We start from the raw sequence: 16,909 nt of genomic DNA, 5'->3' as shown, positions 1-16,909 counted from the left end.
TGGCCCACAGATAAGATTTTTAACATCACTTGTGATTACTTTTGCTTCACACAAATAACTGATTGAAATTGCTGGTGAGCAGGATCTGTATCCCACACAATTGGATACTGCATGCCTTCCAGATGCAAGATACAATGATTACAAATGTCTTCAACCTGTTTGAGTAATGCAATTGCCTCTTTGAAGGGCATCATGTTGCCGACAAGTAGAGGCTGTATGCTCAGACAGAAAAAAATAAACTTACCCTGCTCACTCTGGGTGTACTCACAGCTACTTTATTTTCTGTTGTGAATTTACTATTTGCATGAGGAGGGAAGGCAGTGCCTGGCATAGTGAATCACTGACGCAGTTTGGTAATCAGTGAGGAGAGAAATCCCAACACTCCCAAACCTCCAAACACCTTCATTGTACTCCCAATCACCCAACACCCCTAAACCTCCAAACACCTTCATTGTACTCCCAATCACCCAACACCCCTAAACCTCCAAACACCTTCATTGTACTCCCAATCACCCAACACCCCTAAACCTCCAAACACCTTCATTGTACTCCCAATCACCCAACACCCCTAAACCTCCAAACACCTTCATTGTACTCCCAATCAGTCCCATCGATCAATTCCACATGCTCCCTTACAACTCTTAAGTCCCTAACTCCTCATACCAACCCCCCAACACCTCAGTTCTACAACTTAACCATGTCAACCGTTGTGCTACTCTGTTCCTCTGTCAAAACCAAAGTGGTTTGGAATGTGAATGTCTCCCTCCCTTCACAGTAACCATGTCCAGCAATGCATTATTGTCTTTCACCCTCACAGCTTCCCTATTACCTCAATGGGCCCTGATAATCCCCCTCAGCTTTCATTGGGCCTGTGGTCATCTCCCTAACTGATTTGGATGGACAACCCCTATTGATGCATGAATGGGTCCCTGACCGATCTCTCTGCAGCTCACCATCTGGTTCTCAGTGAATCCCCAGACTAGTTGCATTGGACTCGCAGGTTTGCCCATGTCCCCTTTGCTCAGACTGTAGTGATACAGAACCCTTGATCCTGACTAGCCCAAGTGGCAGACTAACTGTGTCCAGGTTTCTGCACTTAGATAGGAAGTTGGCCTTGACTGCCTGTGATGGGACCTCCTTACTGATGAGAGGACACTCCCCTTAGACTTTGAGACATCATGATTTGGCTGAAGCATATGCAATGTGTTTACCACATAAACTGCTGGAAAACGCTGTTGCATGCTACTATATAGTAACATGTGCACCCCTTTGACTCATTACGGTTGTTCTTTATTCATTCATGGGATGAGGGTGACACTGGCTTAGCCAGCATTTACTGCAGTTAAGAGGCAACTCCATTGCTGTGGGTCTGGAGTCACATGTAATCCAGGCCAGGTAGTTCATTCTGTAAAGGGTATTAGTGAACCAGATGTGTTTTTCCAAAAAAACCAACAACGGATTCATGGGCATGAGGTCCATCTGGCTGACCTTGTTACAATCACTACACCCAGAACCATTAGTTGGGTCTCTGGATTAACAGTCCATCAGTAATACATGAAAACCATTGCCTCTCCTGCTGAAAACCACGATAAGCTGTCTGGCTTTGTGCCTGCGCTAAGATAGGGTTGAGATTCTGTGGGTATCCAAGTAAGTGCAAAGTGAGTGAGCTTAAGCAAGGAGCCTTGAGGTATCTTCTCTAATCCATGAGGTGGATGCTTGCCCACACAATGTGCCCTGCCAATAGCATTACAATAAGTTTCTTGTTGACCCCAAAGTGCAGCATTGAAGTGGGGAATTGTATTCAAAGTGAGTTAGAGATATGCCATGATGATGTGGTCAGGTTGGTACATGTCCAATGCCAACCTATGTTGTCTCGATGCTGGTGACCATTGTCCAAGATAAAAGCCAGAGGGCAAGTGGCGAGTTGGAGATGCAAGGTACTCGCTCTGACTTTCATGCCAGGAATTCCCACTGTCTAGTTTCTCCTTGGTACATGGGAGAACAGAAAATTGCATATAAATGAAGCAAAATTAGTTACTTATGGCATATGTATGCATATAATTGGGCCTCTCACTGCTCATTTGCGAGATTTTCAACTTGCCATTCTACACTTGCTTGCAGAATCTTACATTTCTTGTCAACGCTGGGAATTAAATTTCCCCAGACTTGTCATATTTTCCTTACTGAATTGCCATTTCCCACATTGGTCAGGGTCTTGGAAAATTCAGTCCTCAATGTTTGCTGGTGGCAGCTCTCTGAGTTCTACAGAGTCCAATAAATGCTGAGTCAGCTTCTGTACACTGACATCATCTCAATGGAATGTGGGTTATTTATTAGTGCACTTTAAACAGCTGGATACTTCCTTATAGCATGACTGTTGAATATGCTTCCAAAACACACTGCAGGTAAAGAGAAGGAAGTATTCAACATTTGCATGTGTAATGTCACAGTCACAAATATGAAGAGTGCATGCTTATAATCGACTTACTCAACTCAACAAGTGTTGACTGAATAAGGAAAACACAGGTGTTAAAAGTCAGGAGTAACTGTAACTATTGTTTTGCACTTCCTGATGAAGAAAGGTGCTAGATGGCTTACTGGGAGGACTGTTGATTGTTAGCTAATGAAGTCAGTGCTGCTGGTTACTTCTAAAGATCTCACATGCTAAACTAATGGACAGAAAGTGTTTTTCACAGCAATGTAAACAAAAGTGAATTCTTACATTCTTCTTCTTTAAACATTCACTGCTTTTTACATTTGTGATATCACAAAAATCAGGGTAATATTCTAAATCTAGAGTAAAACTAAGGAACATTTGTCTCTTTCTTCCAATCGTTTGTCTTTGTTTCTGCTGTGATCATAAGCAAGATGGCATTTCCTTTGTGTGATGACACTTACAGCTGCACAGTAGAACAGAGGAGCCATTACATAGGAAAGAAAAATATGAACTAAAACTGTAAATACCAATTACTGCTGTCGAATAATTGGCTTCCTTTAGAACTTCTGCCAGTGTGGTTTCATTCAGCGGCAAGCCAGCGACTGAGCTTATAGCAAAATTATGGGTAACGCCATTCCGTAGCCCCAGGCGCCCTGTCAGCAGAGAAGCCCGAGATGGGGAACAAGTAGAGGCAGCTGCATGGAAGTCCTCAAATCTGTAACAGAAAAACCAATCTGAACATTTTTGCAAGTATGTTGTAATGTAGCAAGCTGGAAAACTGACCTGCATAATTTCATAGCTGACGATGTCAGTTATAGGCATAATAAAGGCATAGTCTAGATTAGAGAGGTGCTGGAAAAGCGCAGCAGTTTAGGCAGCATCCAAGGAGCAGTAAGATCGACGTTTCATTACGAAAGTAACATTCTCCCCACCCCAACCCTCCTCTTATTTATATCTCCACCCCTCAGGCTCTCTGCCTGTATTCCTAATGAAGGGCTTTTGCCCGAAACGTCGATTTTACTGCTCCTTGGATGCTGCCTGACTGCTGTGCTTTTCCAGTACCTGTCTAATCTAGACTCTGGTTTCCAGCATCTGCAGTCATTGTTTTTACCATAATAAAGGTATAGGAGAAAGTGAGGACTGCAGATGCTGGAGATCAGTTCAGCACCACACTCTCAAATAGTCAAGGCATTGAGTCACACAGCATGGAAATAGACCCTTCGGTCCAGCCAGTCCATGCTGACTATGTTCTCAAACTAAATAGTCCTTCACTTGGCCCATATCCCTCCAAACCTTTCCCATTCATGAACTTATTCAAATGTCTTTTAAAAATTGCTACTGTACCTACCTTCACCACCTCCTCGAGCACACACACAAAGCTAGTGTAAAAAAGCTGCCCCTCATGTTCATTTTAACTTTCTCCTCTCACCTTAACAACATGCTGCCTAGATAACACCCATCTTTGGGTGTTATCATTCACCTTACTTATGCTCCTCACGATTTTATAAACCTTAAAGATCACCCCTTAACCTCCTACACTCCAGTTTATTTTTATATCTCAAAAGATTCTGGTAAATCTTTTCTGAACCCCCTCCAGCTTAATAATATGCTTCCAATAATAGGCAACCAGAACTGCACACAGTACTCCAGAAGAGACCTCACCAACATCATATGCAATCCCTCACATTTATCCAAACTAAACTCTATCTATCACTCCTCAGCCCATTGACACAATTGATCAAGATCTCTTTGTAATCTTCTTCACCGTCTATTATACCTCCAATTTTAGTGCCATTCATGAACTTACCAACCAAGCCTCCTCTATTCTCATCCAAACCAATAACATAAATGACAAACAAAACTGGACCCAGTACCGATGCCTATGGAATACCACTGATCACAGGCCTCCAATCCAAAAAACAACCCTCCATCACCACTCTCTGTCTCCCACCATAAGGCCAATTTTGTATCCAATTGGCAAGCTCAAACTGAATCCCATGTGATCTAACTTTACTAAAATACTAGCACAATTTCTTCAAATCTTGGAAGTTCTTCTGGAAGGAGCATATAGCATGTTACTCTTAGCATGGACAAGTACGTTTCCATTTTTGCTATCTCCCACCAAGCTTCCACAAATGGCTGATCATTCAAAATGGACAAATGCTGCTTGCAACCAATCCTTAGGACATAGCTGTAAAAAGATTAGGCTCGTTTTAAAATTAAGCAACTTCAAAGGGAACACAACAGCAAACAGGCATCTGCAACTGCATCTTTGGAAAGCACAAGAGTGGATTTAAATATATATTCATCACACTGCCAACAAGGCAAAAATAATACTAAACACATATGTTTATTCAATTGGAAGCATGTTTCTCCAGTTTGGAGAGTTCCACATTTCCATGGGTTACTTGACTCTCCAGCTCCTTGGCTGAAGCAATTACTGTACTTTACTGCAGCCCCTCAAATTCTTAGCGTACTACAGGAAACAGTGAAAATTTAAAGGTGCAAGGGTAGAAGCACTTTTCTATGTAATCTTTTGTGTCTTTTCAGCCTCAAAACTCGAGGTGCTAATGAGCCATTGTAATCCATGCTATCCTTGCTTTGACAGAATGGATGCCTTGTCCCATCCTCCTTTCCTACTTCATTGAGAATACCAGAAGCAAATGTCAAAACAGCTATCACAATTATAGAATTTTTGCACGTGATAGTACACTTACGGCTGCAGAGAAAGATTAGATTAGATTCCCTACAGTGTGGAAACAGGCCCTTCATCCCAACCAGTCCACACTGACCCTCCGAAGAGTAACCCACCAGACCCATTTCCCTCTGAATGGAGCACCTAACACTACGGGCAATTTAGCATGGCCAATTCACATGACCTGCACATTTTTGGACTGTGGGAGGAAACTAGAGCACCCATAGGAAACCCACGCAGGCACGGGGAGAATGTGCAAACTCCACACAGCCCGTCGCCAGAGGCTGGAATTGAACTGAGACCCTGGTGCTGTGAGGTAGCAGTGCTAACCACTGAGTCACCATGCTGCCCCATGGACAAAATGATTTACACAGAGACAAGATCTGGCAGCCGAGAGAATTTGCTTTAATTGATATGTTAGTGAAGTGGTAGAACTGCCAAAGACTCTCAAGACTCCAGTACCACAACACAATCTTTTCCTTCTGGAGCTCTCAGAACATGATATGTTTGCAACACTACTGATAGGGCTCCTGCCTCTGGGAGGAATAACATCAATGGAAGGAAAGAAATGCTAACTCAGCCTTAACAATCTTGTGGCCAATAAAGGGGGACACTAAGTTTAAATAGAAAATCGGCACAAATAAAAGAATATTTCAAAGATCAGCTGTATCAGGAGGGATTAGAAGCAGCTAATCGCAGTTCATGGTTCTCAAGTGCATCCACAAAGAAGTGGTTAAGGCCAAAAGGTATGTCATGAGTAGAGGCCCCATAAGACAGTGGTGCATTATGTTTGAAAGAAAATGGTACTACCCCCGAAACAGACACACAGTGTAGTAACAGCTTGAATGATCTCTGAAATGCAGACAAGATAATTCAAGGCTCAGTTGTTAATTCAAATCCTCTGCTGCTGATACTTTGTTTTCACTTTTCTCTTAAGACCAAAAACCATAAGAAATAGGAGTGGAATTAAGGCCATTCGGCCCATTGAGTCCACTCCACTATTCAATCATGGTTGATGGGCATTTCAATGCCACTTACCTGCACTCTCCCTGTATCCCTTAATTCCTTGCGAGATTAAGAATTTATCAATCTCTGACTTGAAGACATTTAACGTCCTGGCCTCCACTGCATTCCATACCATTCTAAATTGACCCCCTTCTAATTCTAAGGCTGTGCCCACAGGTCCTAGTATCCCCACCTGAAACAATTTCCCAGTGTCCACCCTCTCTCAGCCATGAATTATCTTGTAAGTTTCTATTAGATCTCCTCTCAATCTTTTAAACTCTAATGAATACAATCCCGGGTTCCTCAGCTGTTTATCGTATGAATCTCCGCTGGACACGCTCCAGTGTCAAATGTCCTCCCTGAGGTGTGGGGCCCAAAACTGGACAAAAATGGGGCCTAACCAGAGCTTTATAAAGTCTCAGTAGCACATCGCTACTTCTACATTCCAAACCTCTTGAGATAAATGACAACGCTACATTTGCTTTCTTAACCACGGACTCAACCTGCAAGTCAACCTTTAGAGAATCCTGTATTAGCACTCTGAGATCCCTTTGTACTTTGGCTTTATGAATTTTCTCACCATTTATAAAATAGTCCATGCCTGTATTCTTTTTTCCAAAGTGCAAGACCTCGCATTTGCTCACATTGAATTTCATCAGCCATTTCTTGGGCCACTCTCCAAAACTGTCTAAATCTTTCTATAGCCTCCCCACCTCCTCAGTACTATCTGCCAATCCACCTAACTTTGTATCATCGGCGAACTTCACCAGAATGCCGCCAGTCCCTTCGTCCAGATCATTAATATATAAAGTGAGCAGCTGCAGCCCCAACACTGAACCCTGCGGGACACACTTGTCACTAGCTGCCATTCTGAAAAAGAACCTTTTATCCCAACTTTCTGCCTTCTGTCAGACTGTCAATCCTCAATCCATGCAAGTAGCTCACCTCAAATACCATGACCCTCACCTTACTCAGCAGTCTCCCATGAGGCACTTTATCAAAGACCTTTTGGAAGTCTAGTAGATAACATTCACTGGGTTTCCCTGGTCTAAACTACTTGTTACCACTTCAAAGAATTCTAACAGGTTTGTCAGGCACAACCTCCCTTTACTAAATCTATGCTGACTTGTTCTAATCCGACCTTGTACTTCCAGAATTTAGAAATCTCATCCTTAATGATGAATTTTAGAATTTTACCTACAACCAAGGTTATGTTAATCGGCCTATAATTTTCCATCTTTTGTCTTGATCCTTTCTTGAACAAGGAGGTTACAACAGCTATTTTCCAATCATCTGGGACTTACCCTGATTCCAGTGATTTTTGAAAGATCGCAAAGAACGCCTCTGCTATTTCTTCAGCCACTTCCCTCAGAACTCTAGGATGTAGCCCTTCCGGGCCAGGGATTTATCAATTTTTAGACCTTTTAGCCTTTCAAGTACTTTCTCTTTTATAATGGCTACCATATTCAACTCTGCCCCTTGACTCTCTTTAATTGTTGGGATATTACTCATGTCTTCCATTGAGAAGACTGACACAAAGTACTTATTGTGCTTCAGCTATTTCCTTATCTCCCACCTCTAGCCTTCCTGCATCAATTTGGAGCAGCCCAATCTCTACTTTTGCCTCTCATTTGTTTCTTATGTATTGAAAGAAACTTTTACTATCATTTCTAATATTACTGGCTAGCTTACCTTCATATTTGATCCTCTCCTTCCTTATTTCTCTCTTTGTTATCCTCTGTTTTTGTAGTCTTCCCAATCTTCTGATTTCCCAGTGCCCTTGGCCACTTTATAGGCTCTCTCTTTTTCTATGATACATTTCCTGACTTCTTTTGTCAGCCATGGTTGTCTAATATCTCTCCACCTCCCCACCACTACCCCCCGCAGGCCCCCAGGTAATCATTCTTTTCTTTGGAATGAACTTCTGTACTGTGTTCTCAAGTACACCCAGAAATTCCTGCCATTGTTGCTCTACTGTCTTCCCCATGAGGCTCTGCTTCCAGTCGATTTTCATTCGTTCTTCTTTCATGCCCCTGTAATTACCTCTATTTAACTGTAATACCATTATATCTAATGTTGCCTTCTCTCTTTCAAACTGCAGACTGAATTCTACAATACTATGATCACTGCCTCTTAAGTGTTCCCTGACTTTAAGATCTTTTACAAAGTCTGGCTCATTACATAGCACTAAGTCCCGAATAGCCTGCTCCCTTGAGGGCTCCATTACAAACTGTTCCAGAAAGCCATCCTGTAAGCATTCCGTGAATTCCCTTTCTTTAGATCCACCAGCAACATTATTGCCCCAGTCTCCCATGATCACCATGACCTCACCATGACCTATCTATTTCCTGGTACCTCTTGCACCCCTACCTGACCACTGCTGGGAGGTCTGTAAATAACTCACATTATGGTTTTTTTTTGCCTTTGTGGTTCCTCAACTCCACTCACACAGACTCCACATCATCTAACTCTCTGTCATACAGTGCCATAAATTTAATTTCATTCTTATCTAACCCCCCCCCCCACTCTGCCCACCTCCCTGCCTTTTCAGTAAGTTGTAAATCCTTGAATGTTTAACTGCCAGTCCTGAACCCCCTGCAACCATGTCTAAGTGATGCCTACCACATCATAATCATTCATGATGATTTGTGCTGTTAATTCATCTGCTTTGTTATGAATACTACGAGCTTTCAGGTAATTTTCTTACCCTCATGATTTCCATCACCTTTAGTAATATGTCCTAAGTTATTTACTTATTGTATAGTTTTTCTGTCAACATTTAGGTAATCATATTTTCTTTTGCAAATGGAGATTACTGAATATAAATAGAAATCTGTCAAAAACTTTCACACCATGTTTATTGAAAATCATTATCAGCACATTACTGTGCAAAGGCTCTTTCTTTTTTGCAGTTAGGTTTATAAAACAGATTAAAAATGTTTACATTCTACCTATCCATGGTCTTAGAGAATACCTGGAGCTGTCAATGGGAGTTCATTAACATGAACACTTCAACAATATGCACTAAACCACGCACTGAAATTCACACTATCAGACTAAAACAGCATTAATTTCCAACATAAAATCTTGATTAATAGAACACAGACTTAAGGGATTCAGGATTCTTGTTTACCCGGACCACTTGAGCTACAATATTATATATACCACGTATCTGGAAATAAGACTTTAATTCCAATGCTACAATTATACTGACAGAAAAATAAATCATATCAAACTTCTGAGTTATGGAAGACCAACTGAATTAAAAGCTCTCCTTACTGAAGTAAGATAAAAAAAAGATTAAATAAGGTAAAGAGTTGAAAATTAGTTCAAAAAATAAAAAGAAACATCGAAAAATACAGACCAAATGGTTAGAGATTTTTGTGAATATGAATACCTCATTCCCTCCTTTGCCATCATATCCAAATTTGGTGTCTCAGTAGTCAATGGCCAGTTTGCACCAAGATCACCCCATCCAATGTCATCAGCCAGGATTATGATGAAATTTGGCTTTCCTGAAGAGGCACCAGCAGGAGCTGTACTGAAGTCAATGTTGAAATAAAGAAATCCACTGATGAACGCAGCAGTGAAGAATGCCATCATAGAGAAAACGCCCATGTTCTTATAAATCTGGATGAATGTGTCTTCTGGTATTGCCTAAACCTCGTCTCCATCCATTGTTGTCTTGTCTTTACTGTAACAATGTCAAAATTTGCAAAGCAATCAAAATTTCAGCACAGAACGTTAGCTTATCAACACCATAAATATCTGTTATATTAGCAATTACACATTTCCTTTAGATTAACTAATTATCCTTTAAATACTAATACTAACTTGGCTTCTATAACCACAAGACGTAATGGATAGAAGCATCTATGAAGTAAGTATGTCTTCTAAACCCCTCTCTTTACGGTTGTATTATCAACCTCAAATTTATGACTGCTTTGTTACCAATTCGATAAACACTGATATAATCTTTTGCTATTTATTCTCTTAAACCTTTTCAAACTTTTCTTTCAATCTCCGCTGTTCCACAAATCTAGTCACATTATTTTCCAGATCTCTCAAAGCCTCCAAAATCCTGTAAAAATGCAGTGCCCAAAAAAAAGTACATATCACTTCAAATGATGCCTCACCAGTGTCTTGCACAGATAAATCATTATCCGGTTCTGAGGAAGGGTCACCAGACCTGAAATGTTTACTCTCTGATTTCTCTCCACAGATACTGCCAGACCTGTTGAGCTTTTCCAGCAATTTCTGTTTTTGTTTCTGATTTATAGCATACGCAGTTCTTTTGGTGTTTACGTATCACTATCCTCGTGGTTCTTAATTTAGTTCTTCATTATATAAAATCGCATTTGCATTTTTTTCCATCTATAATGCTGTTTTTAAAGATTTATTAAAATATACCCTGGATCTCTCTGTTCTCAAATGTCTGCGCATGTCCAAATTGTTCAAGCTTCTGGGAAATGAAAAGGTCCAAATAGAGTTTGCGCATACAATTACTTTGACCAATTTACTCTGTTTTTATTATACTATCCACAGAAGTTTTAAATTTCCAATCTGCTCTCAAACCAAAATAACTTTGTGGCCAGTCCAATTTCTGATTGGTTATGATCCAGGATGTAAAGGCTGGGGCTTTCAATAATGCTAATATGTCACAAGTAAGTGGTTAGACTGATTCTTGTTGATAGCCAGTGCCCATGTCTTGCACGGCAGAAATTTGTATCTGGAAGCTGAAGTGACTGTCTCGTACACGCAAAGGTTACTCTGTCAATGATCAGGAAACCTGGAAAGGTGATGCAAATGCCATGGCTAAGTTAAACAGTCGTATGAAAGCTGCTGATGCAATTGGGTTCTGCAGTCTGGATTTCAAATAACCTGTTAACAGATTAACAGATACTGTGAGGTATAACATGATAAACTGTGCTTCAATTCATGATTAGACACTGATTGAGCTTACCATCTGTCGACCCTGCATAATTGCGAATGAGCATCACAAATCTGTTCTATCACTGTTCCTGATAGTGGGGAATTACGCTGGAAGCACATCCACTCCCTAAAACCCCATTCCCCTAATTCTTTACACGAACATCAGACATCCCGAGCACCAAAACAGTACTGCCAGCCAAACTTTACAGCCTCTGTGGTCTAAAGATATATAAATAAATACTCAACAAAGGTTACGTTGTTTGACTACTGTAAAATTAGACACCATAACATAAAATTACAATTAAATATTTAAAGTGAATAGGTGCCAAGTGGCCAGCTACATAAAATTATTAACTGGAAACATCAATAAGAATCAATTAACTATCTATAAAGTGCATTATTTCCCATGGTCCCACTCCCTGTGTTAGCTTCTACCATGCTTGGCCAACATTTCTGGAGATATATAAGAAATCTTAGCGGTTCAAGCTTGTGAATTGCAGTCATTTTTGATTGCACTTCAGTTCTAGGAACGACAAAATATGTTAGCAGAATTGAACCCAGTGCTGAGCAAGGAAGCAATAAAGTGGGAATGTGGAAATTAGATCAAATGCAATAACTGATTATTTATTAGTGACAAGCAGGACCCAAAGAAAAGATATAATTTTATGCACTTTATTTTGAATAACAACAAGAAGAGTATTTAATCCAAGTTTCATGGAATTTAATACTGATTTCTGAAAAGGCATGGAACAAGCCACTACTATAAAAACTAACAAAAACAAATCTGATATTAAAGAAAAGTAAGCCACACTGGAAAACAAATGAAATTCAATAGTACGTAGTCTTGGAAACATGGTTACATCACTAAAAAGACTGAATTCAAGCCTGCTGGAAAAGACTGAGGTATTGAGATCGCAGTTTATAGTTCCGCTTGAATTGTGCCATTTATATCTTCTTCAAAACCTAATCCAAATTTGGAATGAGCCCACCAAAAAAGAAAGGCAGATGATGAAAGCTGAATATTCAAAAAAGAATGGACTTCTAAATTTTTTTCCTGAGATGGATAGAAAAGCTGTGTTTACCTTGAAAAGGGAAGTGTAGAAACATTTCACGATACAATTTGAAGTTTGTATGTAAACATACATCCAACTGTTAACACTTGACTGCCAAAGAAAAATCAGTACTGCTCCTAGGTTCTCTAGCTCTGCCAACTAAAGGAACATTCCAAAGTTCAAACTCATGTCCAGAAGGTTCTTGTGCTATTTTGATCAATATAGATATATGTACAGATGCCTTTCTTAATTAAATTCAACAGATTTTTGATGAGGGATTGCTTTGGAACTGAGATGAGACAGTTCTGCAGACCCATCCCTGGGTCTGCTTTATATATATTTATAATCAACTTATCCTGAGACATATTAGGAGGAGGTAGGACTTGAACCCAGGTCCCCTGATTCAGAGGTAGGACACTACAACTGCACCACAAAAGCCCACTGTATTTGCTTTATAGTGATATTTTCTAATCAATCTGTTCAGAGCTGTTTATTACACACCTCAGGAACAGGTAGGACTTGAACCCAGGCCTCCTGGATCAGTGTAGGGATACTTCCACTGCACCACAAGATCCCTCTGGTCTTTCTTTTATTTCTTTTGTTCCTATCCAGAAGTGTTCCTATACACAACTGACTATTTTTTTCAATCACCAAATTGCAAAGAATTTTTTTTTGTTGTTTTTAAACTACTAACCACCACCAGGAAATCACCACAAAAGCTCACTGTGTTTGCTTTATAGTGATATTTCCTTATCAATTTATTTAGCACTGTTATTACACAACTCTGAAACAGGTAGAACTTGAACCCAGATCTCCTGGCTTAGAGATAGGAGTGATACCACTGTGCCACTGGAGTTCTACCCTTTTGCCTGCTTTTTTATTATATACGTAGAAGTGTTAACTCACACACCAAACGGCTTTCCCACCAAATCACCACAACCTTTTTTTTAAGTATTTAACTATTAATCACCACCAGTAATCACTCGTGTAGCCAATTAGACATTTACGTACAAAGCCCTTTATGGGCAATGCAAATCATCAAGAGTGATAGGGATATAGGGACATAGGGACACTCATAGAGTCATACAGCACAGAAACAGATCCTTCAGTCCAACACGTCCATGCTGACCTGGCTTCCTAAACTGAACTAGTCCTACTTGGCTGCTTTTGGCACATATCCCTCTAAACCTTTTCTATTCATGTACCTGTCTAAATGTCTTTTAAATGTTGTAATAATACCCACCTCCATCACTTCCTCTGGTAGCTCATTCCATATACATGTACCACCCTCTGTGTGAAAAAGTTGCCCCTCAGGTCCTTTTTAAATCTTTCCCTTCTCACCTTAAATCTATGCCCTCCAGTTTTGGACTCCCCCATCCTTGGGATAAGACCTTGGCTGTTCACCTTATCTATGCCCCTCATGATTTTATAAATCTTTACAAAGTCACCTCTTAGCCACCGACACTCCAGTGAAAGAAATCCGCAGCCTATCCATATAACTCAAACCCTGGCAACAGCGTTGTAAATCTGTTCTATACCCAAGATGGAAGAGATTAAATGAAAATGGAGTTGGAGGGAGAAATAAAGCTCTATGGTGCTAACCTGTCTCTAAAGGCATCGACACCGTGTGCTCCCTCTCCAATGATACCTAAGCTTGAACGTAACCGTAGAAGAGGGGCAGACGGACAGCAGAGATGATCCCCTACACAGCCCGCTGCCTGGACGGGTCTGTAGCCAACCTGACCAGGCCCAGCTTTTGCCCGAAACGTCGATTTCGAAGCTACTTGGATGCTGCCTGAACTGCTGTGCTCTTCCAGTACCACTAATCCAGAATCTGATTTCCAGCATCTGCAGTCATTGTTTTTACCAGGCCCAGGGGCAGACCCACAAAGAGCTCCTCCGATCTGGCTACACCCCTCCACATCAGATGCCCAAAGATCAGGCATGTAGGGCAGAAATGCAACCAAAAACAAAACAAAAGATTTCTCAAACAGCTAGAAAGGGTGTGAAACTGTCCATACTCAATGGATACATCATCCACAGACTCGAAGCACTGCAAATTAAACAGTTGAACCAGGAGTCTGTGAACTGTCTCAATCTGTGATTATAAGGGATTGCTGCATGCAATACTCTCCACCCAAGGCCCCGAGGGAAACGGGAGGCCTCCTGCATAGAAAGCTTTTCACTGGGGATCCTGGCCACCCGGCAGCAAATAAGCATGCCAGGGAGTGTCCAAGCGGTGGACAGTAACAGCCTACACAAAAAAAAGTCTCTTTGTGAGGGGGAAAGACACACTACACATACCCAAAAGGTGGCTCAGGTTGTGGACATGGGCTCCTGGGGACAATTGGCCTTGGGGGCAATGTGAAATTACATACGAGCAGGAATTCCACTGCACAGCTGAGCATCTTCCAACTGGTGCACGACGTTGGGCCCGAGCACCCCCATTTACTGACAACGGATGACATTGGCCGCGAGCTCGATGTCCACTCAACAAGCAGCCCAGGCCTCCACCACCCAGTACATCCCCAACTCTGGTCTCTCCCGCAGCCACAGGGCCCTCCCCTCCACCAGTCACTTGAACCCGTGATGGTGGAGGTGTGGGTTTTGACTTGTGGCTCCCTGACTGCTGCTATTCCTGATGGTAACAAGACCCTATGTGAGTTGACCATGTTCCAGATATCGATCAGGTCTTGGTTAAAAAAAAAGGCTGCGTTCTGAAGGAAACGTGAAGACCCTGCATATTGTAATTGATGGCTGCAAATCCAGCAGAAGAAATATGCTGCCCACCAGGACATAGCATCTGGGAGAAGGCTGGATGTAAATGTATTGCTGCAGGGTCCGAAGCTGGAAAGCCACCATCTGGGTGCAGAGTCACACCAACGAGTGACCACCCTCCTCTATGGGGGGACTCAGAACCTGTGCCATGACAGAGTGCATGTTTTTGTCCCAGAATAAATTAGTCAACATCCTCTGGATTCTGGTGACAAAACCAAGAAGAGAGGTCAAAGGGACCAGCCAGTACCACAACATGAAGGTCACTACATGGTTTAAGAGCAGAATCGGTTCCTTTTAGATAGCACTCAGAGCAGTCCTGTCCAGTTGCCTAGGTGAGCTGAGCTCTTCCCAATTCACCAGCCAGGATTCTTCAGACAAGCTGAAATGTTTCAATGTTAGAACATAGAACATAGAACATAGAACCGTACAGCACAGGAACAGGTTCTTTGGCCCATGATACTGTCCCGAACATGATACCAAATTAAACTAATCCCTTCTGCCTGCCCTTGGTCCATATACCCCCATTCCTTGCATATTATCAAACAGTCTCTTAAATGCCCCTATTTTATCTGCCTCCACCACCACCCCTCGCAATGCATTCCATACTCCTGTCACTCTCTGTGTAAAAGAACCTGCCTCTCACATCTCCTTTGAACGGTCCCCCTCCCACATTAAATGGATGTCCCCTAGTTTTGGACATTTCAACTCTGGAAAAAAAAATTCTAACAATCAACCCTATTTATGCACCTCATAATTTTATAGATTTCTATCAAGTCTCCTCTTTGCCTCTGCCACTCCAAGGAAAACAACCCCAGTTTCTCTAACTTCTCCTTATATTTCATACCCTCTAATCCAGGAAGCATCTTGATAAACCTTTTATGCACTCTTTCCAAAGTGTCCACATCCTTCCTGTAATGTGGTGACCACTTTGAAAGAGCTATGTATTTGAACTCCAACATTCCTCTGTACAACAATGCTGTTCACAGTCCTGCCATAGTGTATACTTTTCCTTAACAGTTAATCCCCCAATGTGCAGCACCTAGTATGCTATTCAATAGTATACTATTCATTAACAGGATATAGGCATACCTAGCTAGGCCAGCATTTATTTCCCATCCCTAACTGCCCAGTGGACAGATAAGAGTCAATCACATTGCTATGGGTCTGGAATCCCATAGAACAGATCATATAAGGACAGCAGTTTCTTTCCCTCAAGGACATTAGTGAACCAGATAGGACTTTTTCTGACAATTGACAACAGTGTCCTGGTCATTATTAGACACTTAATTGCAGATTTTTATTGAATTCAAATTGCCATGGCAGGACTTGAAGCTGGGACCCCAACTCTTTACCTGGGGTGCATGATTAATAGTCTAGTGATAATTTCACCAAACTATGAACTCCCCCACTTCTTATCTCCAATTGCTCAAATTAGACTTACCGAAAGTTTCTGACTGCCTGAATCTTTTTTTCCTCAAACTTTTACAGAAGTTGTTAAGAAAACAACTTTAATTGTGGTATAATAATACCAGTAGCTGAGAGAAGATTTACCGGTAGGTAAACATGGATTCTGTTTATTCGGATATTGTTATTTTTGTTATGTTTAGAAGAAGGCTGTTGTGGCACAGTGGTAGTGTTTCTATCTGTAGGCCAGGGGCCTGGATTCAAGACGCTCCTGCTCCAGAGGTGTTTCATAACATCTCTGAACAGATTAATTGTAAAAGCCATTAAAGGTTCTTTATACAATAAAAGCCATAACAGATTTTAATGGTATCTGTTAATGAAAGGTAATTGAGGTGTGCAGCCTTCAACAGGTCGAAACTTAAGTCGTTTGCCAGCTTAACTGTTTGCTCAACCCCGCTCTAATTTATAGGCATAAATATTGCCAACAAGTCTATTTGGGCACTTTGTCAAATCCATTTTAAAAGTCCATATACAGTATACACATTAACCTTAGTACCCTTATCAACCCTCTCCATTACTTCATCAAAAATTATTTTAAAGGATCAG

General features: G+C 41.2%; 1 protein-coding gene across 1 annotated transcript in view; it reads right to left on the bottom strand.

The window, feature by feature from the left end:
• Window positions 1-9,755, bottom strand: part of arsg (arylsulfatase G) — a 61,832-nt gene extending 52,077 nt beyond the window's left edge. Inside the window, exons 1-2 of the mRNA XM_072558644.1 lie at window positions 9,535-9,755; window positions 2,965-3,152 (exon numbers count right to left, since the gene is read on the bottom strand). Of these exons, the coding sequence (XP_072414745.1) occupies window positions 2,965-3,152; window positions 9,535-9,755 (409 nt within the window). The remainder of the gene's footprint in view (window positions 1-2,964; window positions 3,153-9,534) is intronic.
• Between the last annotated feature and the right edge of the window lie 7,154 nt (window positions 9,756-16,909).

The sequence above is a fragment of the Chiloscyllium punctatum genome, chromosome 39 (assembly GCF_047496795.1).
Source record: "Chiloscyllium punctatum isolate Juve2018m chromosome 39, sChiPun1.3, whole genome shotgun sequence".
Taxonomy (NCBI): Eukaryota; Metazoa; Chordata; class Chondrichthyes; order Orectolobiformes; family Hemiscylliidae; genus Chiloscyllium; species Chiloscyllium punctatum.
This window is presented reverse-complemented; position numbering and strand designations above follow the sequence as displayed.